The following is a 21,825-nucleotide window of genomic DNA, read 5'->3' as shown; positions in this document are numbered from 1 at the left end:
GTACACCGCTGTGCCCATTATGAGGGGTTCTCACCATCCCTGTGCTGAGTTCCCGGGTCTGTACACCCGCTGTGCCCATTATGAGGGGTTCCCCCATCCCCTGTGCTGAGTTCCCGGGTCTGTACACCCGCTGTGCCCATTATGAGGGGTTCCCACCATCCCTGTGCTGAGTTCCCGGGTCTGTACACCCGCTGTGCCCATTATGAGGGGTTCCCACCATCCCTGTGCTGAGTTCCCGGGTCTGTACACCCGCTGTGCCCATTATGAGGGGTTCTCACCATCCCTGTACTGAGTTCCCGGGTCTGTACACCCGCTGTGCCCATTATGAGGGGTTCTCACCATCCCTGTGCTGAGTTCCCGGGTCTGTACACCCGCTGTGCCCATTATGAGGGGTTCCCACCATCCCTGTGCTGAGTTCCCGGGTCTGTACACCGCTGTGCCCATTATGAGGGGTTCCACCATCCCTGTGCTGAGTTCCCGGGTCTGTACACCCGCTGTGCCCATTATGAGGGGTTCCCACCATCCCTGTGCTGAGTTCCCGGGTCCATACACCCGCTGTGCCCATTATGAGGGGTTCCCACCATCCTGTGCTGAGTTCCCGGGTCCGTACACCGCTGTGCCCATTATGAGGGGTTCCCCCATCAGTGTGCTGAGTTCCTGGGTCCGTACACCCGCTGTGCCCATTATGAGGGGTTCCCTCCATCCCTGTGCTGAGTTTCCTGGGTCTGTACACCCGCTGTGCCCATTATGAGGGGTTCTCACCATCCCTGTGCTGAGTTCCGGGTCTGTACACCCGCTGTGCCCATTATGAGGGGTTCCCACCATCCCTGTGCTGAGTTCTGGGTCTGTACACCCGCTGTGCCCATTATGAGGGGTTCTCACCATCCCTGTGCTGAGTTCCGGTCTGTACACCCGCTGTGCCCATTATGAGGGGTTCTCACCATCCCTGTGCTGAGTTCCCGGGTCTGTACACCCGCTGTGCCCATTATGAGGGGTTCCCACCATCCCTGTGCTGAGTTCCCGGGTCTGTACACCCGCTGTGCCCATTATGAGGGGTTCTCACCATCCCTGTGCTTAGTTCCCGGCTCAGTGCTCCTCATAATGAACTAAAAGTTTTGATTTGAGGATCTTTAAATTGTCATATTAATAAATATAACAATGATACAGAAATATTATTATTCTGTCTATGCCCTCCCCTTCTCTACATCTCTACTCCTCCCCCTTCTACAAAGTTACAATGTACAGTCTGATCACTGGGGGGAGGGGAGACTGAGGAAATGACTCCTCCCTTCTACAAAGTTACAATGTACCGTCTGATCACTGGGGGGGAGGAGACTGAGGAAATGACTCCTCCCCCTTCTGCAGTTACAATGTACAGTGTGATCACTGGGGGAGGGGAGACTGAGGAAATGACTCCTCCCCCTTCTACAAAGTTACAATGTACAGTCTGATCACTGGTGGGGAGGAGACTGAGGAAATGACTCCTCCCCCTTCCCCCTTCTACAAAGTTACAATGCACAGTCTGATTACCGGGGTGGAGACTGAGGAAATGACTCCTCCTCCTTCTACAACATTACAATGTACAGTCTGATCACTGGGGAGGGGAGACTGAGGAAATGACTCCTCCCCTTCTACAAAGTTACAATGTACAGTCTGATCTATGCCCTCTATGCCCTCCCCTTCTCTACATCACATGGGTGTCTATGCCCTCCCCTTCTCTACATCACATGGATGTCTATGCCCTCCCCTTCTCTATATCACATGGGTGTCTATGCCCTCCCTTCTCTATATCACATGGGTGTCTATGCCCTCCCCTTCTCTACATCACAGGGGTGTCTATGCCCTCCCCTTCTCTACATCACATGGGTGTCTATGCCCTCCCCTTCTCTACATCACAGGGGTGTCTATGCCCTCCCCTTCTCTATATCACATGGGTGTCTATGCCCTCCCCTTCTCTACATCACATGGGTGTCTATGCCCTCCCCTTCTCTATATCACATGGGTGTCTATGCCCCTCCCCTTCTCTACATCACAGGGGTGTCTATGCCCTCCCCTTCTCTACATCACATGGGTGTCTATGCCCTCCCCTTCTCTATATCACAGGGGTGTCTATGCCCTCCCTTCTCTACATCACAGGGGTGTCTATGCCCTCCCCTTCTCTATATCACATGGGTGTCTATGCCCTCCCCTTCTCTACATCACATGGGTGTCTATGCCCTCCCCTTCTCTACATCACAGGGGTGTCTATGCCCTCCCCTTCTCTACATCACATGGGTGTCTATGCCCTCCCCTTCTCTATATCACAGGGGTGTCTATGCCCGCCCCTTCTCTACATCACAGGGGTGTCTATGCCCTCCCCTTCTCTACATCACATGGGTGTCTATGCCCTCCCCTTCTCTATATCACAGGGTTGTCTATGCCCGCCCCTTCTCTACATCACAGGGGTGTCTATGCCCGCCCCTCCACTATTTTATCATGGTTGTTGTTGGGAAATGACATTGGGCCTTGGTATTCAGTCCGTTTAGTAATTGACATTTACTATGCACCCCCTCCCCCTCCCTGCCTGTAAGTGGGTCAGTGAAAGGAGAAGCAGTAGACTGATGAGCTCATCTGTCACTCTGCTCTCTCCTCCTGTCAGCACATGAGCACTGCAAAACAGGAATGGCTTTGTGCTGCCTCTCCTCTTGCAATCAGGGGTTAATACTAGGCTGCACTGGGGGTACTAATTTTTTTTTATGTTCTAAAAAAACCATTTAATGAAGTATCAGTGAATACAGAGCTGCATTGATTTGTGTTGTTTTCATCTGCTTGGGGTTCAGATTTAATCCATGCTGGAACTTGTAGTTCTCCTCCTAGAAGGGGAAGTGAGAGCTGGGGGGGCAGTCGCCTTCCACATGTTTGCATCGGAGATTTCTGCTTTTATTGTAATGTCAGGAGGAGGTTTTCATGACGTTCCCCTCTCTGACCAGCGGGGCTCCGCGCTCTGTCCGGGTGCGCTGGCCCTTTAACCGCTGTCTGCAGATGAAGTCATCTGGCTCTTGCAGTTTTCCTGCGCTGGGCTCTCTCTGTTTTCTCTAATAATTGCAGCAGACCCAGATCCCCCCCTCCCCCCCCTCCTCCTCCTTCTTTCAAGTAATGAATAGTTGTAAGCAGATCAAAGGGGACGCGTTCCGCTTTCTGGCTCGCAATAAACGGCTTGGAATTGGCGCAGCGCCGGTGACTTCGCATGCGGATGAGGTGCCAAACACAGGGGTCAGCTGCAAAGTGTCTTTTCCCGCTCCTCTAATCTGTCTCTCCTCTCCCTTACAGGCCGCCAGCAGGTTGTCGGAGATCGAGAAGGAGTACGCCTAGAGAAACTCGACAAGTCAGCGCAGGTACGTCACCAGTGTCGGCCTGTCAACAACGCTGTGACACCATCATCGTGGAGTAAATGAGCGATGAAACCGAGGGCCAGTAGAGGCCGCAAATATGAGAACTGAATAAAAAATTGTTTTTATCTGCTACTGTGGAATACGGTATTAGAGAATAAAGAGTCCTCAATAAACAGAATGTAGAGCAGAGATAGAAAGGGTCAGAAATAGTCCCCAACAAACAGAATGTAGAGCAGAGATACAAAGGGTCAGAAATAATCCCCAACAACAGAACATAGAGCAGAGATACAAAGGGTCAGAAATAGTTCCCCAACAAACAACATAGAGCAGAGATACAAAGGGTCAGAAATAATCCCCAACAACAGAACATAGAGCAGAGATACAGAGGGTCAGAAATAGTCCCCACAAACAGAACGTAGAGGAGAGATACAAAGGGTCAGAAATAATCCCCAACAAACAGAACATAGAGCAGAGATACAGAGGGTCAGAAATAATCCCCAACAAACAGAACATAGAGCAGAGATACAGAGGGTCAGAAATAGTCCCCAACAACAGAACGTAGAGGAGAGATACAAAGGGACAGAAATAATCGCCAACAAGCAGAACATAGAGCAGAGATACAAAGGGTCAGAAATAATCCCCAACAAGCAGAACATAGAGCAGAGATACAGAGGGTCAGAAATAGTCCCCAACAAACAGAATGTAGAGGAGAGATACAAAGGGTCAGAAATAATCGCCAACAAACAGAACATAGAGCAGAGATACAAAGGGTCAGAAAATAGTCCCCAACAAACAGAACATAGAGCAGAGATACAAAGGGTCAGAAATAATCCCCAACAAACAGAACATAGAGCAGAGATACAAAGGGTCAGAAATAGTCCCAACAAACAGAACATAGAGCAGAGATACAGAGGGTCAGAAATAGTCCCCAACAAACAGAACGTAGAGGAGAGATACAAAGGGTCAGAAATAATCGCCAACAAGCAGAACATAGAGCAGAGATACAAAGGGTCAGAAATAATCCCCAACAAGCAGAACATAGAGCAGAGATACAGAGGGTCAGAAATAGTCCCCCAACAAACAGAACATAGAGCAGAGATACAAAGGGTCAGAAATAATCCCCAACAAACAGAACTAAGAGCAGAGATACAAAGGGTCAGAAATAGTCCCCCCAAACAGAATGTAGAGCGGAGATACAAAGGGTCAGAAATAGACCTCAACAAACAGACATAGAGCAGAGATACAAAGGGTCAGAAATAGTCCCCAACAAACAGAACGTAGAGCAAAGATACAAAGGGTCAGAAATAGTCCTCGAAAAAATGACGTAGAGCAGAGATACAAAGGGTCAGAAATAGTCTCAACAAACAGAACATAAAGCAGAGATACAAAGGGTTAGAAATAGTCCCCAACAAACAGAACGTTGAGCAGAGATACAAAGGGTCAGAAATAGTCCCCAACAAACAGAACGTAGAGCAGAGATACAAGGGTCAGAAATTATCCCCAACAAACAGAGTTAGAGCAGCTGGCAGATAACATCACAGTGCTCAGCGCGGGGAACGTCATTATCTGATGCTCCAGTACCTGACACCCTTGCCCAGCTCCGCGTGTCTAGTCCCCCTCGCTGAGCTCTGTAGTTCTTCCCACACCCCATGTCCCTGTCCTGCATCAGGGTAGGGGCTGATGGAATAAACCAGTGCTCAGCAGCGGATGCCACTATTCCACATTTCACTCCCCAACACCCTCCCAAACCTTGTTTGAGTGTCCTCTGCACAGAGTATTGCTGAAGCTGTTCTCGGTTGTAGAATCGGGTTTCTGGGTCATGTGATTTATTACCAGCCGGGAACATTAGAATTCTGGCTTCATATTTCTGTCTCGGACTGTGAGGATTATTGTCTGCAGCCTATAGTGTATCCGGGCAGTGTGGAGTTCAGTAATAGAGGTGTCCGGGCAGTGCGGAGTTCAGTAATAGAGGTGTCCGGGCAGTGCGGAGTTCAGTAATAGAGGTGTCCGGGGCAGTGTGGAGTTCAGTAATAGAGGTGTCCGGGCAGTGTGGAGTTCATATTAGAGGTGTCCGGGCAGTGCGGAGTTCAGTAATGGAGGTGTCCGGGCAGTGCGGAGTTCAGTGTGGAGTTCAGTAATAGAGGTGCCTGGGCAGTGCGGAGTCAGTGCGGAGTTCAGTAATAGAGGTGTCCGGGCAGTGCGGAGTTCAGTGTGGAGGTCAGTAATAGAGGTGTCCGGGCAGTGCGGAGTTCAGTGCGGTGTTCAGTGCGGTGTTCAGTGCGGAGTTCAGTGTGAGGGTGGAGTTCAGTGTGAGTGTGGAGTTCAGTGCAGTGTTCAGTGTGGAGTTCAGTGCGGAGTTCAGTAATAGAGGTGTCCGGGCAGTGCGGAGTTCAGTGCGGAGTTCAGCGAGGTGTTCAGTGCGGTGTTCAGTGCTGAGTTCAGTGTGAGTGCGCAGTTCAGTTTGGAGTTCAGTGTGGAGTTCAGTGTGAGTGTGGAGATCAGTAATAGAGGTGTCCGGGCAGTGCGGAGTTCAGTGTGGAGTTCAGTGGAGTTCAGTGTGAGTGTGGAGTTCAGTGGGGAGCTCAGTGCGGTGTTCAGTGCACTGTTCAGTGCACTGTTAAGTGCGCTGTTCAGTGTGGAGTTCAGTTAAGTGTGGAGTTCAGTGTAGTGCGGAGTTCAGTGCGGAGCTCAGTACGGTGTTCAGTACAGTGTTCAGTGCGGCGTTCAGTGTGAGTGCGGTGTTCAGTGCGGTGTTCAGTGCGGTGTTCAGTACAGTGTTCAGTGTGGAGTTCAGTGTGAGTGTGGAGTTCAGTGCGGCGTTTAATGCAGAGTTCAGTGCGGCGTTCAGTGCAGTGCGGAATCGAGTGCGCTGTTCAGTGTGAAGTTCAGTTCAGTGCGAAGTTCAGTGCAGAGTTCAGTGCAGTGCGGAGTTCAGTGCGCTGCTCAGTGTGGAGTTCAGTTCAGTGCGGAGTTCAGTGCGGTGTTCAGTGTGGACTTCGGTTCAGTGCGGTGTTCAGTGCGGTGTTCAGTGCAGTGTTCAGTGCTGAGTTCAGTGTGAGTGCGCAGTTCAGTGCGCAGTTCAGTGCGCAGTTCAGTGCGCAGTTCAGTGCGCAGTTCAGTGTGGAGTTCAGTGCAAGTGTGGAGATCAGTAATAGAGGTGTCCGGGCAGTGCGGAGTTCAGTGTGGAGTTCAGTAATAGAGGTGTCCGGGCAGTGCGGAGTTCAGTGTGGAGTTCAGTAATAGAGGTGTCCGGGCAATGCGGAGATCAGTGTGGAGTTCAGTGCGGAGTTCAGTAATAGAGGTGTCCGGGCAGTGCGGTGTTCAGTGCGGTGTTCAGTGCTGAGTTCAGTGTGAGTGTGGAGTTCAGAGCGGAGGTCAGTGTGAGTGTGGAGTTCAGTGCGGAGTTCAGTGTGAGTGTGGAGTTCAGTGTGGAGTTCAGTGTGGAGTTCAGTGTGGAGTTCAGTGTGGAGTTCAGTGTGGAGTTCAGTGTGGTGTTCAGTGCGGTGTTCAGTGCGGTGTTCAGTGCTGAGTTCAGTGCTGAGTTCAGTGTGAGTGCGCAGTTCTGTGTGGAGTTCAGTGCGGTGTTCAGTGCGGAGTTCAGTGTGAGTGTGGAGTTCAGTGCGCTGTTCAGTGCGCTATTCAGTGCGTTGTTCAGTGTGGAGTTCAGTTAAGTGTGGTGTTCAGTGCGGAGTTCAGTGTAGTGCGTAGTCGAGTGCAGAGCTCAGTGCGGAGCTCAGTGCGGAGTTCAGTATGGTGTTCAGTACAGTGTTCAGTGCGGCGTTCAGTGCGGTGTTTAGTGCGGAGTTCAGTTCAGTGCGGAGTTCAGCGCGGAGTTCAGTGCAGAGTTCAGTGAAGTGCGGAGCTCAGTGCGCTGTTCAGTGTGGAGTTCAGTTCAGTGCGGAGTTCAGTGCGCTGTTCAGTGTGGAGTTCGGTTCAGTGTGCTGTTCAGTGTGCTGTTCAGTGTGCTGTTCAGTGTGCTGTTCAGTGTGCTGTTCAGTGCGGTGTTCAGTGCGGTGTTCAGTGCGGTGTTCAGTGCGGTGTTCAGTGCTGAGTTCAGTGTGAGTGCGCAGTTCAGTGCGGAGTTCAGTGCGAGTGTGGAGATCATTAATAGAGGTGTCCGGGCAGTGCGGAGTTCAGTGCGGTGTTCAGTGCTGAGTTCAGTGTTCAGTTCAGTTCAGTATTGAGTTCAGTGTTGAGTTCAGTGTGGAGTTCAGTGGGGAGTTCAGTGCGCTGTTCAGTGCGCTGTTCAGTTAAGTGTGGCGTTCAGTGCGGAGTTCAGTGTGAATGTGGAGTTCAGTGCGGGGAGTTCAGTGCGGAGTTCAGTGCGGTGTTCAGTGCGGCGTTCAGTTCAGTGCGGAGTTCAGTGCAGAGTTCAGTGCAGTGCGGAGTTCAGTGCGCTGTTCAGTGTGGAGTTCAGTTCAGTGCGGAGTTCAGTGCAGAGTTCAGTTCAGTGCGCTGTTCAGTGTGGAGTTCAGTTCAGTGCGCTGTTCAGTGTGGAGTTCAGTTCAGTGCGGAGTTCAGTGCAGAGTTCAGTTCAGTGCGCTGTTCAGTGTGGAGTTCAGTTCAGTGCGCTGTTCAGTGTGGAGTTCAGTACAGTGCGGAGTTCAGTGCGGAGTTCAGTGTGAGTGGGGAGTTCAGTGCGGCGTTCAGTGCGGTGTTCAGTGCGCTGTTCAGTGTGGAGTTCAGTTCAGTGTGGACTTCAGTGCAGAGTTCAGTGCAGTGCGGAGTTCAGTGCGCTGTTGAATGTGGAGTTCAGTTCAGTGCGGAGTTCAGTGCGCTGTTTAGTGTGGAGTTCAATTCAGTGCAGAGTTCAGTGCGCTGTTCAGTGTGGAGTTCAGTTCAGTGTGCTGTTCAGTACGGTGTTCAGTGCGGTGTTCAGTACGGTGTTCAGTGCGGTGTTCAGTATGGTGTTCAGTGCGGGGAGTTCAGTGCGGTGTTCAGTGCGGAGTTCAGTGTGAGTGTGGAGTTCAGGGTGGAGTTCAGTGTGAGTGTGGAGTTCAGTGCGGTGTTCAGTGTGGAGTTCAGTAATAGAGGTGTCCGGGCAGTGCGCAGTTCAGTGCACAGTTCAGTGCGGCGTTCAGTGCAGTGCGGAGTCGAGTGCGCTGTTCAGTGTGAAGTTCAGTTCAGTGCGAAGTTCAGTGAAGAGTTCAGTGCAGTGCGGAGTTCAGTGCGCTGCTCAGTGTGGAGTTCAGTTCAGTGCGGAGTTCAGTGCGGTGTTCAGTGTGGACTTCGGTTCAGTGCGGTGTTCAGTGCGGTGTTCAGTGCTGAGTTCAGTGTGAGTGCGCAGTTCAGTGCGCAGTTCAGTGCGCAGTTCAGTGTGGAGTTCAGTGCAAGTGTGGAGATCAGTAATAGAGGTGTCCGGGCAGTGCAGAGTTCAGTGTGGAGTTCAGTAATAGAGGTGTCCGGGCAATGCGGAGATCAGTGTGGAGTTCAGTGCGGAGTTCAGTAATAGAGGTGTCCGGGCAGTGCGGTGTTCAGTGCTGAGTTCAGTGTGAGTGTGGAGTTCAGAGCGGAGGTCAGTGTGAGTGTGGAGTTCAGTGCGGAGTTCAGTGTGAGTGTGGAGTTCAGTGTGGAGTTCAGTGTGGAGTTCAGTGTGGAGTTCAGTGTGGAGTTCAGTGTGGAGTTCAGTGTGGAGTGCAGTGTGGAGTTCAGTGCGGTGTTTCAAAGCGATGTTCAGTGCTGAGTTCAGTGCTGAGTTCAGTGTGAGTGCGCAGTTCTGTGTGGAGTTCAGTGCGGTGTTCAGTGCGGAGTTCAGTGTGAGTGTGGAGTTCAGTGCGCTATTCAGTGCGTTGTTCAGTGTGGAGTTCAGTTAAGTGTGGTGTTCAGTGCGGAGTTCAGTGTAGTGCGGAGTCGAGTGCAGAGCTCAGTGCGGAGCTCAGTGCGGAGTTCAGTATGGTGTTCAGTACAGTGTTCAGTGCGGCGTTCAGTGCGGAGTTCAGTTCAGTGCGGAGTTCAGCGCGGAGTTCAGTGCAGAGTTCAGTGAAGTGCGGAGCTCAGTGCGCTGTTCAGTGTGGAGTTCAGTTCAGTGCGGAGTTCAGTACGCTGTTCAGTGTGGAGTTCGGTTCAGTGCGGTGTTCAGTGCGGTGTTCAGTGCGGTGTTCAGTGCGGTGTTCAGTGCGGTGTTCAGTGCGGTGTTTAGTGCGGTGTTCAGTGCGGTGTTTAGTGCGGTGTTCAGTGCTGAGTTCAGTGCTGAGTTCAGTGTGAGTGCGCAGTTCAGTGCGGAGTTCGGTGCGAGTGTGGAGATCATTAATAGAGGTGTCCGGGCAGTGCGGAGTTCAGTGCGGTGTTCAGTGCTGAGTTCAGTGTTCAGTTCAGTTCAGTGTTGAGTTCAGTGTTGAGTTCAGTGGGGAGTTCAGTGCGCTGTTCAGTGCGCTGTTCAGTTAAGTGTGGCGTTCAGTGCGGAGTTCAGTGTGAATGTGGAGTTCAGTGCGGGGAGTTCAGTGCGGAGTTCAGTGTGGCGTTCAGTTCAGTGCGGAGTTCAGTGCAGAGTTCAGTGCAGTGCGGAGTTCAGTGCGCTGTTCAGTGTGGAGTTCAGTTCAGTGCGGAGTTCAGTGCAGAGTTCAGTTTAGTGCGCTGTTCAGTGTGGAGTTCAGTTCAGTGCGGAGTTCAGTGCGCTGTTCAGTGTGGAGTTCAGTTCAGTGCGGAGTTCAGTGCGGAGCTCAGTACGGTGTTCAGTACAGTGCGGAGTTCAGTGCGGAGTTCAGTGTGAGTGGGGAGTTCAGTGCGGCGTTCCGTGCGGAGTTCAGTTCAGTGCGGAGTTCAGTGCGGTGTTCAGTGCGCTGTTCAGTGTGGAGTTCAGTTCAGTGTGGACTTCAGTGCAGAGTTCAGTGCAGTGCGGAGTTCAGTGTGCTGTTGAATGTGGAGTTCAGTGCGCTGTTTAGTGTGGAGTTCAATTCAGTGCAGAGTTCAGTGCGCTGTTCAGTGTGGAGTTCAGTTCAGTTCAGTGTGCTGTTCAGTACGGTGTTCAGTGCGGTGTTCAGTACGGTGTTCAGTGCGGTGTTCAGTACGGTGTTCAGTGCGGTGTTCAGTATGGTGTTCAGTGCGGGGAGTTCAGTGCGGTGTTCAGTGCGGAGTTCAGTGTGAGTGTGGAGTTCAGGGTGGAGTTCAGTGTGAGTGTGGAGTTCAGTGCGGTGTTCAGTGTGGAGTTCAGTAATAGAGGTGTCCGGGCAGTGCGCAGTTCAGTGCACAGTTCAGTGCACAGTTCAGTGCACAAGTTCAGTGCGAGTGTGGCGTTCAGTAATAGAGGTGTCCGGGCAGTGCGGAGTTCAGTGTTAGTGTGGAGTTCAGTGTGGAGTTCAGTGTTAGTGTGGAGTTCAGTGCAGAGTTCAGTGTGAGTGTGGAGTTCAGTGCAGAGTTCAGTGTGAGTGTGGAGTTCAGTGCAGAGTTCAGTGTGAGTGTGGAGTTCAGTGTGGAGTTCAGTGTTAGTGTGGAGTTCAGTGTGGTGCTCAGTGCGGTGCTCAGTGCGCTGTTCAGTGCGCTGTTCAGTGTGGAGTTCAGTTAAGTGTGGCGTTCAGTGCGGAGTTCAGTGTAGTGCGGAGCTCAGTGCGGTGTTCAGTACAGTGTTCAGTGAGGAAATCAGTGCGGAGTTCAGTGCGGGGAGTTCAGTGCGGCGTTCAATGCAGAGTTCAGTGCGGAGTCGAGTGCAGAGTTCAGTGCAGAGTTCAGTGCAGTTCGGAGTCAAGTGCGGAGTCGAGTGCGCTGTTCAGTGCGGAGTTCAGTGCAGTGCGGAGCTCAGTGCGGAGTTCAGTGCGCTGTTCAGTGTGGAGTTCAGTTCAGTGCGCTGTTCAGTGTGGAGTTCAGTTCAGTGCGCTGTTCAGTGTGGAGTTCAGTTCAGTGCGCTGTTCAGTGTGGAGTTCAGTTTAGTGCGCTGTTCAGTGTGGAGTTCAGTTTAGTGCGCTGTTCAGTGTGGAGTTCAGTTCAGTGCGGAGTTCAGTTCAGTGCGGAGTTCAGTGCGCTGTTCAGTGCGGAGTTCAGTTCAGTGCGGAGTTCAGTTCAGTGCGGAGTTCAGTGCGGAGTTCAGCACGGAGCTCAGTGCGGTGTTCAGTGCGGAGGTCAGTGCGGAGTTCAGTGCGAGTGTGGAGTTCAGTAATAGAGGTGTCCGGGCAGTGCGGAGTTCAGTGCTGTGTTCAGTGCTGAGTTCAGTGTTACTGTGGAGTTCAGTGTGGAGTTCGGTGCGGTGTTCAGTGGGGAGCTCAGTGCGCTGTTCAGTGTGGAGTTCAGTTAAGTGTGCAGTTCAGTGCGGAGTTCAGTGTAGTGCGGTGTTCAGCGCGGTGTTCAGTGCGGTGTTCAGTGTGGAGTTCAGTTCAGTGCGGAGTTCAGTTCAGTGCGGAGTTCAGCGCGGAGCTCAGCGCGGTGTTCAGCACAGTGTTCAGTGCGGAGGTCAGTGAGGAGTTCAGTGCGGAGTTCAGTGCGAGTGTGGAGTTCAGTAATAGAGGTGTCCGGGCAGTGCGGAGTTCAGTGCTGTGTTCAGTGCTGAGTTCAGTGTTAGTGTGGAGTTCAGTGCGGTGTTCAGTGGGGAGCTCAGTGCGCTGTTCAGTGCGCTGTTCAGTGTGGAGTTCAGCTAAGTGTGCAGTTCAGTGTGGAGTTCAGTGTAGTGCGGTGTTCAGCGCGGTGTTCAGCGCTGTGTTCAGCGCTGTGTTCAGTGTGGAGTTCAGTTCAGTGCGGAGTTCAGTTCAGTGCGGAGTTCAGCGCGGAGTTCAGCGCAGTGTTCAGCGCAGTGTTCAGTGAGGAGTTCAGTGCGGAGTTCAGTGCGAGTGTGGAGTTCAGTAATAGAGGTGTCCGGGCAGTGCGGAGTTCAGTGCTGTGTTCAGTGCTGAGTTCAGTGTTAGTGTGGAGTTCAGTGTGGAGTTCGGTGCGGTGTTCAGTGGGGAGCTCAGTGCGCTGTTCAGTGTGGAGTTCAGTTAAGTGTGCAGTTCAGTGTAGTGCGGTGTTCAGCGCGGTGTTCAGCGCTGTGTTCAGTGCGGTGTTCAGTGTGGAGTTCAGTTCAGTGCGGAGTTCAGTTCAGTGCGGAGTTCAGCGCGGAGCTCAGCGCGGTGTTCAGCACAGTGTTCAGTGCGGAGGTCAGTGAGGAGTTCAGTGCGGAGTTCAGTGCGAGTGTGGAGTTCAGTAATAGAGGTGTCCGGGCAGTGCGGAGTTCAGTGCTGTGTTCAGTGCTGAGTTCAGTGTTAGTGTGGAGTTCAGTGCGGTGTTCAGTGGGGAGCTCAGTGCGCTGTTCAGTGCGCTGTTCAGTGTGGAGTTCAGCTAAGTGTGCAGTTCAGTGTGGAGTTCAGTGTAGTGCGGTGTTCAGCGCGGTGTTCAGCGCGGTGTTCAGCGCTGTGTTCAGTATGGAGTTCAGTTCAGTGCGGAGTTCAGCGCGGTGTTCAGCGCAGTGTTCAGTGAGGAGTTCAGTGCGGAGTTCAGTGCGAGTGTATAGTTCAGTAATAGAGGTGTCCGGGCAGTGCGGAGTTCAGTACTGTGTTCAGTGCTGAGTTCAGTGTTAGTGTGGAGTTCAGTGTGGAGTTCGGTGCGGTGTTCAGTGGGGAGCTCAGTGCGCTGTTCAGTGTGGAGTTCAGTTAAGTGTGCAGTTCAGTGCGGAGTTCAGTGTAGTGCGGAGTCAAGTGCAGAGTTCAGTGCGGAGCTCAGTGCGGTGTTCAGTACAGTGTTCAGTGAGGAGATCAGTGTGGAGTTCAGTGTGAGTGTGGAGTTCAGTGCGGAGTTCAGTGCAGTGCGGAGTCGAGTGCTCAGTTCAGTGCGCAGTTCAGTGCGGAGTTCAGTACAGTGGGGCGCTCAGTGTGGAGTTCAGTGCGCTGTTCAGTGTGGAGTTCAGTTCAGTGCGCTGTTCAGTGTGGAGTTCAGTTCAGTGCGCTGTTCAGTGTGGAGTTCAGTTTAGTGCGCTGTTCAGTGTGGAGTTCAGTTTAGTGCGCTGTTCAGTGTGGAGTTCAGTGCGGAGTTCAGTTCAGTGCGGAGTTAATTTCAGTGCGGAGTTCAGTGCAGTGCACAGTTCAGCGCGGAGCTCAGTGCGGAGTTCAGCGCGGAGCTCAGTGCGGAGTTCAGCGCGGAGCTCAGTGCGGAGTTCAGCGCGGAGCTCAGTGCGGAGTTCAGCGCGGAGCTCAGTGCGGTGTTCAGCGCGGAGCTCAGTGCGGTGTTCAGCGCGGAGCTCAGTGCGGTGTTCAGCGCGGAGGTCAGTGCGGAGTTCAGTAATAGAGGTGTCCGGGCAGTGTGGAGTTCGGTGCGGTGTTCAGTGGGGAGCTCAGTGCGCTGTTCAGTGTGGAGTTCAGGTAAGTGTGCAGTTCAGTGCGGAGTTGAGTGTAGTGCGGTGTTCAGCGCGGAGTTCAGCGCGGTGTTCAGTGCGCTGTTCAGTGCGGAGTTGAGTTCAGTGCGGAGTTGAGTTCAGTGCGGAGTTGAGTTCAGTGCGGAGTTGAGTTCAATGCGGAGTTGAGTTCAGTGCGGTGCTCAGTGCGGTGTTCAGTGCGCTGTTCAGTGTGGAGTTCAGTTAAGTGTGGCGTTCAGTGCGGAGTTCAGTGTAGTGCGGAGTCAAGTGCAGAGTTCAGTGCGGAGCTCAGTGCGGAGCTCAGTGCGGTGTTCAGTACAGTGTTCAGTGAGGAGATCAGTGCGGAGTTCAGTGTGAGTGCGGGGAGTTCAGTGCGGCATTCAATGCAGAGTTTAGTGCGGAGTTCAGTGCGGAGTCGAGTGCAGAGTTCAGTGCAGAGTTCAGTGCAGTGCGGAGTCGAGTGCGGTGTTCAGTGCAGTGCGGAGCTCAGTGCGGAGTTCAGTGCGCTGTTCAGTGTGGAGTTCAGTTCAGTGCGGAGTTCAGTGCGCTGTTCAGTGTGGAGTTCAGTTCAGTGCGCTGTTCAGTGTGGAGTTCAGTTCAGTGCGGAGTTCAGTGCGCTGTTCAGTGTGGAGTTCAGTTCAGTGCGGAGTTCAGTGCTGTGTTCAGTGCTGAGTTCAGTGTTAGTGTGGAGTTCAGTGGGGAGCTCAGTGCACTGTTCAGTGTGGAGTTCAGTTAAGTGTGGCGTTCAGTGCGGAGTTCAGTGTAGTGCGGAGTCAAGTGCAGAGTTCAGTGTGGAGCTCAGTGCGGTGTTCAGTGCGCTGTTCAGTGTGGAGTTCAGTTAAGTGTGGCTTTCAGTGCGGAGTTCAGTGTAGTGCGGAGTCAAGTGCGGAGATCAGTGTGGAGCTCAGTGCGGAGCTCAGTGCGGTGTTCAGTACGGTGTTCAGTGAGGAGATCAGTGCGGATTTCAGTGTGAGTGCGGAGTTCAGTGCGGAGTTCAGTGCGGAGTTCAGTGCGGAGTTCAGTGCGGAGTTCAGTGCGAGTGTGGAGTTCAGTAATAGAGGTGTCCGGGCAGTGCGGAGTTCAGTGCTGTGTTCAGTGCTGAGTTCAGTGTTAGTGTGGTGTTCAATGGGGAGCTCAGTGCGCTGTTCAGTGTGGAGTTCAGTGTAGTGCGGTGTTCAGTGCGGTGTTCAGTGCGGTGTTCAGTGTGGAGTTCAATTCAGTGCGGAGTTGAGTTCAGTGCGGAGTTGAGTTCAGTGCGGAGTTCAGTGCGGTGTTCAGCGCAGTGTTCAGTGCGGAGTTCAGTGCGAGTGTGGAGTTCAGTAATAGAGGTGTCCGGGCAGTGCGGATTTCAGTGCTGTGTTCAGTGCTGAGTTCAGTGTTAGTGTGGAGTTCAGTGTGGAGTTCAGTGCGGTGTTCAGTGGGGAGCTCAGTGCGCTGTGGAGTTCAGTTAAGTGTGCAGTTCAGTGCGGAGTTCAGTGTAGTGCGGAGTTCAGTGCACAGCTCAGTGCGGTGTGCAGTGCAGAGTTCAGTGTGAGTGTGGAGTTCAGTGCGGAGCTCAGTGCGCTGTTCAGTGCGGAGTTCAGTGCAGTGCGGAGTTCAGTTCAGTGCGGAGTTCAGTGCGCTGTTCAGTGTGGAGTTCAGTTCAGTGCAGAGTTCAGTGCGCTGTTCAGTGTGGAGTTCAGTTCAGTGCGGAGTTCAGTGTGCTGTTCAGTGTGGAGTTCAGTGCAGTACGGTGTTCAGTGCGGGGGGTTCAGTGCGGTGTTCAGTGCTGAGTTCAGTGTGAGTGTGGAGTTCAGTGCGGAGGTCAATGTGAGTATGGAGTTCAGTGTGAGTGTGGAGTTCAGTGTGAGTGTGGAGTTCAGTGCGTAGTTCAGTGCGGTGTTCAGTGTGGAGTTCAATAATAGAGGTGTCCGGGCAGTGCGGAGTTCAGTGCTGAGTTCAGTGCGAGTGTGGAGTTCAGTAATAGAGGTGTCCGGGCAGTGTGGAGTTCAGTGTTAGTGTGGAGTTCAGTGTGGAGTTCAGTGTGAGTGTGGAGTTCAGTTTAGAGTTCAGTGCGGAGGTCAGTGCGGAGTTCAGTGCGAGTGTGGAGTTCAGTAATAGAGGTGTCCGGGCAGTGAGGAGTTCAGTTGCTGTGTTCAGTGCTGAGTTCAGTGTTAGTGTGGAGTTCAGTGCGGTGTTCAGTGGGGAGCTCAGTGCGCTGTTCAGTGCGCTGTTCAGTGCGCTGTTCAGTGTGGAGTTCAGTTAAGTGTGCAGTTCAGTGCGGAGTTCAGTGTAGTGCGTAGTTCACTGCACAGCTCAGTGCGGTGTGCAGTGCGGAGTTCAGTGTGAGTGTGGAGTTCAATGCGGAGTTCAGTGCAGTGCGCTGTTCAGTGTGGAGTTCAGTTCAGTGTGGAGTTCAGTGCAGTGTGGAGCTCAATGTGCTGTTCTGTGTGGAGTTCAGTTCAGTGCAGAGTTCAGTGCGCTGTTCAGTGTGGAGTTCAGTGCAGTGCAGAGTTCAGTATGGTGTTCTGTGCGAAGCCCAGTGTGGGGAGTTCAGTGTGGGGAGTTCAGTGCGGGGAGTTCAGTGCGGGGAGTTCAGTGCGGTGTTCAGCGCGGTGTTCAGTGTGGAGTTCAGTTCAGTGCGGAGTTCAGTGTGCTGTTCAGTGTGGAGTTCAGTGCAGTGCGGAGTTCAGTGCAGTGCGGAGTTCAGTGCAGTGCGGAGTTCAGTGCAGTGCGGAGTTCAGTGCAGTGCGGAGTTCAGTGCAGTGCGGAGTTCAGTGCAGTGCGGAGTTCAGTGCGGTGTTCAGCGCGGTGTTAATTGCGGAGGTCGGTGCGGAGTTCAGTGCGAGTGTGGAGTTCAGTAATAGAGGTGTCCGGGCAGTGCGGAGTTCAGTGCTGTGTTCAGTGCTGAGTTCAGTGTTAGTGTGGAGTTCAGTGGGGACTTAGTGCGCTGTTCAGTGCGCTGTTCAGTGTGGAGTTCAGTTAAGTGCGCTGTTCAGTGCGGAGTTCAGTGTAGTGCGGTGTTCAGTGCGGTGTTCAGTGCGGTGTTCAGCGCGGTGTTCAGTGTGGTGTTCAATGTGCTGTTCAGTGCGCTGTTCAGTGCGGAGTTCAGTTCAGTGCGGAGTTGAGTTCAGTGCAGTGTTCAGTGCGGAGGTCAGTGCGGAGTTCAGTGCGGAGTTCAGTGCGAGTGTGGAGTTCAGTAATAGAGGTGTCCGGGCAGTGCGGAGTTCAGTGCTGAGTTCAGTGTTAGTGTGGAGTTCAGTATGGAGTTCAGTGCGGTGTTCAGTGGGGAGCTCAGTGCGCTGTTCAGTGTGGAGTTCAGTTAAGTGTGCAGTGTAGTGCGGAGTTCAGTGCACAGCTCAGTGCGGTGTGCAGTGCAGAGTTCAGTGCGGAGTTCAGTGTGAGTGTGGAGTTCAATGCGGAGTTCAGTGCAGTGCTGAGTTCAGTGCGGAGCTCAGTGTGCTGTTCAGTGCGGAGTTCAGTTCAGTGTGGAGTTCAGTTCAGTGCGGAGTTCAGTGTGCTGTTCAGTGTGGAGTTTAGTGCAGTGCGGTGTTCAGTGCGGGGAGTTCAGTGCGGAGTTCAGTGCAGGGTTCAGTGCGGTGTTCAGTGCTGAGTTCAGTGTGAGTGTGGAGTTCAGTGCGGAGGTCAGTGTGAGTGTGGAGTTCAGTGCGGAGTTCGGTGTGAGTGTGGAGTTCGGTGCGTAGTTCAGTGCGGTGTTCAGTGTGGAGTTCAGTAATAGAGGTGTCCGGGCAGTGCTGAGTTCAGTGCTGAGTTCAGTGCGGAGTTCAGTAATAGAGGTGTCCGGGCAGTGTGGAGTTCAGTGTGGAGTTCAGTGTGGAGTTCAGTGTGGAGTTCAGTGTGGAGTTCAGTGTGGAGTTCAGTGTGGAGTTCAGTGTGAGTGTGGAGTTCAGTGTAGAGTTCAGTGTGAGTGTGGAGTTCAGTTCAGTGTGAGTGTGGAGTTCAGTGCGGTGCTCAGTGTGGAGTTCAGTTAAGTGTGGCGTTCAGTGTGGAGTTCAGTGTAGTGCGGAGTCAAGTGCGGAGCTCAGTGCGGTGTTCAGTACGGTGTTCAGTACAGTGTTCAGTGTGGAGTTCAGTTCAGTGCACTGTTCAGTGTGGAGTTCAGTTCAGTGCAGAGTTCAGTGTGCTGTTCAGTGTGGAGTTAAGTGCAGTGCGGAGCTCAGTGCGGTGTTCAGTACGGTGTTCAGTGCGGAGTTCAGTGTGAGTGTGGTGTTCAGTGCGGTATTCAGTGCGGCGTGCAGTGCAGAGTCGAGTGCGGAGTCGAGTGCGATGTTCAGTGCGCTGTTCAGTGTGGAGTTCAGTGCAGTGCGGAGCTCAGTGCGCTGTTCAGTGTGGAGTTCAGTTCAGTGCGGAGCCCAGTGCAGAGTTCAGTGTGAGTGTGGAGTTCAGTGCGGGGAGTTCAGTGCGGTGTTCAGCGCGGAGTTTAGCGCGGTGTTCAGTGCTGTATTCACTGCGGAGTTCAGTGCAGTGTTTAGTGCGGTGTTCAGTTCAGTGCAGAGTTCAGTGTGGAGTTCAGTGCAGCGCAGTGTTCAGTGCGGAGTTCAGTGCGAGTGTGGAGTTCAGTAATAGAGGTGTCCGGGCAGTGCGGAGTTCAGTGCAGTGTTCAGTGCTGAGTTCAGTGTTAGTGTGGAGTTCAGTGCAGTGTTCAGTGGGGAGCTCAGTGCGCTGTTCAGTGTGGAGTTCAGTTAAGTGTGCAGTTCAGTGCGGAGTTCAGTGCACAGCTCAGTGCGGTGTGCAGTGCGGAGTTCAGTGTGAGTGTGGAGTTCAATGCGGAGTTCAGTGCGGAGTTCAGTGTGAGTGCGGAGTTCAGTGCAGAGTTCAGTGCGGAGCTCAGTGCGCTGTTCAGTGCAGAGTTCAGTGCGGAGCTCAGTGCGGAGTTCAGTGTGGTGTTCAGTTCAGTGTGGTGTTCAGTTCAGTGTGGTGTTCAGTTCAGTGTGGAGTTAAGTGCAGTGCAGAGTTCAGTGCAGAGTTCAGTGCAGAGTTCAGCGTGGAGTTCAGCGTGGTAATTCAGTGTGGAGTTCAGTTCAGTGCGGAGTTCAGTGCTCTGTTCAGTGCGCTGTTCAGTGTGGAGTTCAGTTCAGTGCTGAGTTCAGTGCAGTGCGGAGCTCAGCGCGGAGTTCAGCACAGAGTTCAGCATGGTGTTCAGTGCGCTGTCCAGTGTGGAGTGCAGTGCGGAGTTCAGTGCGGTGTTTAGTGCTGTGTTTAGTGCACGGAGTTCAGTGCGGGTGTGGAGTTCAGTGTGGAGTTCAGTGTGGAGTTCAGTGTGGCGTTTAGTGCGGGGAGTTCAGTGCGGGTGCAGAGTTCAGAGTGTAGTTCAGAGTGTAGTTCAGTGCGGGGAGTTCAGTGCGGGGAGTTCAGTGCGGAGTTCAGTGCGGGGTGTTCAGTGCAGTGCGATGTTCAGTGCGGAGTTTAGTGCGTTGTTCAGTGCGGGGAGTTCAGTGTGGAGTTCAGTGCGGGGAGGTCAGTGTGGGGAGTTCAGTGCGGGGAGTTCAGTGCGGGCAGTTCAGTGCGGGGAGTTCAGTGGGGTGTTCAGTGCAGGGAGTTCAGTGCGGTGTTCAGTGCGGAGAGTTCAGTGCGGTGTTCAGTGCGGTGTTCAGTGCGGGGAGTTCAGTGCGGTGTTCAGTGCGGGGAGTTCAGTGCGGTGTTCAGTGCGGGGAGTTCAGTGCGGTGTTCAGTGCGGAGTTCAGTGCGGAGAGTTCAGTGCGGTGTTCAGTGCGGTGTTCAGTGCGGGGAGTTCAGTGCGGTGTTCAGTGCGGGGAGTTCAGTGCGGTGTTCAGTGCGGGGAGTTCAGTGCGGTGTTCAGTGCGGGGAGTTCAGTGCGGAGTTCAGCGCGGAGCTCAGTGCGGAGTTCAGCGCGGAGCTCAGTGCGGAGTTCAGCGCGGAGCTCAGTGCGGAGTTCAGCGCGGAGCTCAGTGCGGTGTTCAGCGCGGAGCTCAGTGCGGTGTTCAGCGCGGAGCTCAGTGCGGTGTTCAGCGCGGAGGTCAGTGCGGAGTTCAGTAATAGAGGTGTCCGGGCAGTGTGGAGTTCGGTGCGGTGTTCAGTGGGGAGCTCAGTGCGCTGTTCAGTGTGGAGTTCAGGTAAGTGTGCAGTTCAGTGCGGAGTTGAGTGTAGTGCGGTGTTCAGCGCGGAGTTCAGCGCGGTGTTCAGTGCGCTGTTCAGTGCGGAGTTGAGTTCAGTGCGGAGTTGAGTTCAGTGCGGAGTTGAGTTCAGTGCGGAGTTGAGTTCAATGCGGAGTTGAGTTCAGTGCGGTGCTCAGTGCGGTGTTCAGTGCGCTGTTCAGTGTGGAGTTCAGTTAAGTGTGGCGTTCAGTGCGGAGTTCAGTGTAGTGCGGAGTCAAGTGCAGAGTTCAGTGCGGAGCTCAGTGCGGAGCTCAGTGCGGTGTTCAGTACAGTGTTCAGTGAGGAGATCAGTGCGGAGTTCAGTGTGAGTGCGGGGAGTTCAGTGCGGCATTCAATGCAGAGTTTAGTGCGGAGTTCAGTGCGGAGTCGAGTGCAGAGTTCAGTGCAGAGTTCAGTGCAGTGCGGAGTCGAGTGCGGTGTTCAGTGCAGTGCGGAGCTCAGTGCGGAGTTCAGTGCGCTGTTCAGTGTGGAGTTCAGTTCAGTGCGGAGTTCAGTGCGCTGTTCAGTGTGGAGTTCAGTTCAGTGCGCTGTTCAGTGTGGAGTTCAGTTCAGTGCGGAGTTCAGTGCGCTGTTCAGTGTGGAGTTCAGTTCAGTGCGGAGTTCAGTGCTGTGTTCAGTGCTGAGTTCAGTGTTAGTGTGGAGTTCAGTGGGGAGCTCAGTGCACTGTTCAGTGTGGAGTTCAGTTAAGTGTGGCGTTCAGTGCGGAGTTCAGTGTAGTGCGGAGTCAAGTGCAGAGTTCAGTGTGGAGCTCAGTGCGGTGTTCAGTGCGCTGTTCAGTGTGGAGTTCAGTTAAGTGTGGCTTTCAGTGCGGAGTTCAGTGTAGTGCGGAGTCAAGTGCGGAGATCAGTGTGGAGCTCAGTGCGGAGCTCAGTGCGGTGTTCAGTACGGTGTTCAGTGAGGAGATCAGTGCGGATTTCAGTGTGAGTGCGGAGTTCAGTGCGGAGTTCAGTGCGGAGTTCAGTGCGGAGTTCAGTGCGGAGTTCAGTGCGAGTGTGGAGTTCAGTAATAGAGGTGTCCGGGCAGTGCGGAGTTCAGTGCTGTGTTCAGTGCTGAGTTCAGTGTTAGTGTGGTGTTCAATGGGGAGCTCAGTGCGCTGTTCAGTGTGGAGTTCAGTGTAGTGCGGTGTTCAGTGCGGTGTTCAGTGCGGTGTTCAGTGTGGAGTTCAATTCAGTGCGGAGTTGAGTTCAGTGCGGAGTTGAGTTCAGTGCGGAGTTCAGTGCGGTGTTCAGCGCAGTGTTCAGTGCGGAGTTCAGTGCGAGTGTGGAGTTCAGTAATAGAGGTGTCCGGGCAGTGCGGATTTCAGTGCTGTGTTCAGTGCTGAGTTCAGTGTTAGTGTGGAGTTCAGTGTGGAGTTCAGTGCGGTGTTCAGTGGGGAGCTCAGTGCGCTGTGGAGTTCAGTTAAGTGTGCAGTTCAGTGCGGAGTTCAGTGTAGTGCGGAGTTCAGTGCACAGCTCAGTGCGGTGTGCAGTGCAGAGTTCAGTGTGAGTGTGGAGTTCAGTGCGGAGCTCAGTGCGCTGTTCAGTGCGGAGTTCAGTGCAGTGCGGAGTTCAGTTCAGTGCGGAGTTCAGTGCGCTGTTCAGTGTGGAGTTCAGTTCAGTGCAGAGTTCAGTGCGCTGTTCAGTGTGGAGTTCAGTTCAGTGCGGAGTTCAGTGTGCTGTTCAGTGTGGAGTTCAGTGCAGTACGGTGTTCAGTGCGGGGGGTTCAGTGCGGTGTTCAGTGCTGAGTTCAGTGTGAGTGTGGAGTTCAGTGCGGAGGTCAATGTGAGTATGGAGTTCAGTGTGAGTGTGGAGTTCAGTGTGAGTGTGGAGTTCAGTGCGTAGTTCAGTGCGGTGTTCAGTGTGGAGTTCAATAATAGAGGTGTCCGGGCAGTGCGGAGTTCAGTGCTGAGTTCAGTGCGAGTGTGGAGTTCAGTAATAGAGGTGTCCGGGCAGTGTGGAGTTCAGTGTTAGTGTGGAGTTCAGTGTGGAGTTCAGTGTGAGTGTGGAGTTCAGTTTAGAGTTCAGTGCGGAGGTCAGTGCGGAGTTCAGTGCGAGTGTGGAGTTCAGTAATAGAGGTGTCCGGGCAGTGAGGAGTTCAGTTGCTGTGTTCA

At 53.3% G+C, this 21,825-nt stretch overlaps 1 protein-coding gene across 1 annotated transcript in view; it reads left to right on the top strand.

The window, feature by feature from the left end:
* Positions 1 to 3,351: 3,351 nt before the first annotated feature.
* LOC141113819 (centrosomal protein of 112 kDa-like) overlaps positions 3,352 to 21,825 on the top strand; it is a gene marked incomplete at its 5' end in the record, with an annotated part of 66,919 nt that continues 48,445 nt past the window's right edge. Inside the window, 1 exon segment of the mRNA XM_073607131.1 lies at positions 3,352 to 3,374. Coding sequence (XP_073463232.1) covers positions 3,352 to 3,374 — 23 coding nt within the window.

This window comes from Aquarana catesbeiana, linkage group LG12 (genome assembly GCF_042186555.1).
Source record: "Aquarana catesbeiana isolate 2022-GZ linkage group LG12, ASM4218655v1, whole genome shotgun sequence".
Classification (NCBI taxonomy): Eukaryota; Metazoa; Chordata; class Amphibia; order Anura; family Ranidae; genus Aquarana; species Aquarana catesbeiana.
Note: the sequence above shows the minus strand (reverse complement) of the source record. Positions and strands in the feature narration are given on the sequence as shown.